We start from the raw sequence: 2,469 nt of genomic DNA, 5'->3' as shown, positions 1-2,469 counted from the left end.
AAGGAAGGAAGGAAGGAAGGAAGGAAGGAAGGAAGGAAGGAAGGAAGGAAGGAGTGATGGCAAACTTGGTAGTGGGATGATGGAAATTCTACGGTGAAAAAAAAAATCAAACAGCGTTTCAACTCTGTGTGAGTATATGTGTGTATGTATGTGCATGTAGAAAGGAAATATGTGAATGCATGTGTGAACGAGCGTTCTTTCAGTAACAAACGATGATCGATGTCACATCTCAAAAGACAACCACTAGATAACATTGTAAAGTGTATTAATTCGATCTACCATCCATATTCTATCTGTTGTGTTACAAATAATTACTACAATCACACACACCTATACAAACATATATAAACTCATTAAAGAAAATAATAATTACCTGAGTGTATCATAATATAAAACGACTGCAGTTGAAAGGTGTATTATGAATTTGGTAATAAAAGAATTATTAAACTAAAAACTTGGTTTTATACCTTATTTATATATAAAATACTACAATTAGCCGTCATTTTGATGGCTTGTAAAACAATAATTTGAAACAAATGTGATGTAAAATCTTACCCAGAATGCAACATAATTTAGCCGCCTTCTGTAAGCCGGTCAAACTCTGGCATATAGCTTCACGGGCCTTCATGCTCTCCTCTCTTGCTCCTTCGGTGCCAAGCATTAGCGCCAGGCTGCTGGTTATACCACAGGAGCTCTTGCCGTTGAGGAGTACGGCAAGAACATCAAGCATACCATCCCAACAAGTAGAGAGTATCCTCTTTGCCAGTCTTTTACCTGTGGGAAGAGTAATTAACGAGGATGACAAAAATAACGATGACAATGATGACAATGACAATGATGACGATGATGATGATGATGTTGATAAGATTTGACAACAACAATGATAATGATAACAATGATGATGATGATGATGATGATGAAAGCAATAATGATAAGAACAATAATAATTATTAACGATGATCATGAAAATGATGACAATAATAATTATTAACGATGATCATGACAATGAGAACAATAATAATTATTAACGATGATCATGAAAATGATAATTATGTGAATGATGACGATGACGATGATGACAACGATAATTATGAGGATAACTATAAAGACGATGACACTAATGATAACAACAATTATGATGACAATGATGATGACAACAATAATGATAGTGATGATGACGATGACAACAATCTTGATGAGACAATGATTATCATAACGATGATGACAACACTGATAATGATGATGACGTGGGCAATTATCATCATCAACATCATCATCATCATTACTCCCCCCCCCCTCACAGTTGTAATGATGGAGATGTTGAGGGACCCTTACCTGCCATTACTGCATCTTTACTTGGTCGTTCTCTTCGTGAATGTCCAGCCTCCCTTCTATTTTCCCCTCTTCGAATGCTGTCCACCTCTTCATCCACCTCCTCCTCCTCTTCGTCGTCGTCATCATCGGAGAGCAACGTGCTGCATGTCGAGCGGGCATCCATCAGAATCTGACCACAGAGTTCATGACTGTCGAGACCATCAATGTCTGAAAATTTACCCCCCCAAAAAATAAGATAAATAAATAAAAATAAAATAAAATAAAATAAAAATAAAATAAAATAAACAAGAGCACTCAGAGAGCACAAACCTCCACCGAGGCAACACCAACGTCCTCTCAACGATTAGCCGGAGATGATTTTTAAAATGAGAATATCTGAAATAAACTCGACTGCCCTCACAAACGAAAATACTCAAAAGGAACCCGACTGCTCTCAAAAATTAAGTGAAAAAACAGGAAAAATAATCCAGAATCCTTGTCCGGTACCGGATTGGTCCCAAAATCTAATCAGTTCGTGCCAGTCATGAGGCCAAACATCTCTGAAAGTTTCATCTGAATCCATCCAGCGGTTCTTGAGATATCTTGTCTACAGACAAACAAACAAACAAGACTGACAACAATACCTCTGCCTTCGTTAAGGTGGAGGTAATAATAATAATAATAATAATAATAATAATAATAATAATAATAATAATAATTATTATTATTATTATTATTAAGGTGGTGAGCTGGCAGAATCGTTAGCATGCCAGGCAAGACGCTTAACGGCATTTCACCTGTTTTTACGTTCTGAGTTCAAATTCTGCCAAGGTCAACTTTGCCTTTCATCCTTTCAGGGTCGATTAAACAAGTACCAGTTACACACTGGGGTCAATATAATCGACTTAATCCTTTCCCCCAAATTTGAAGCCTTGTGTTTCCAGTAGAAAAGATTATCATTATTATTATTATAAAGTTGATAAGTTGGCCAAATCATTAGCATGTGGGGCAAAATGCTTAATAGCATTTTGTCCATCCTTACGTTATGAGTTCAAATGCTCCTGATGGCAAATTTGCCTTTCATTCTTTTGGGGTCAATAAATTAAATATCAGTTGAGCACTGGGGTCGATGTAATCAACTTACCCCCCCCCCCC

The 2,469-nt window shown here is 36.7% G+C and overlaps 1 protein-coding gene across 1 annotated transcript in view; it reads right to left on the bottom strand.

The window, feature by feature from the left end:
• The window catches only part of LOC106876896 (brefeldin A-inhibited guanine nucleotide-exchange protein 3), a 48,777-nt gene that overhangs the window by 24,813 nt on the left and 21,495 nt on the right, over positions 1-2,469 (bottom strand). The window contains exons 17-18 of the mRNA XM_052977154.1: positions 1,336-1,542; positions 556-774 (exon numbers count right to left, since the gene is read on the bottom strand). Coding sequence (XP_052833114.1) covers positions 556-774; positions 1,336-1,542 — 426 coding nt within the window. The remainder of the gene's footprint in view (positions 1-555; positions 775-1,335; positions 1,543-2,469) is intronic.

Source organism: Octopus bimaculoides, chromosome 27 (assembly GCF_001194135.2).
Source record: "Octopus bimaculoides isolate UCB-OBI-ISO-001 chromosome 27, ASM119413v2, whole genome shotgun sequence".
Classification (NCBI taxonomy): Eukaryota; Metazoa; Mollusca; class Cephalopoda; order Octopoda; family Octopodidae; genus Octopus; species Octopus bimaculoides.
This window is presented reverse-complemented; position numbering and strand designations above follow the sequence as displayed.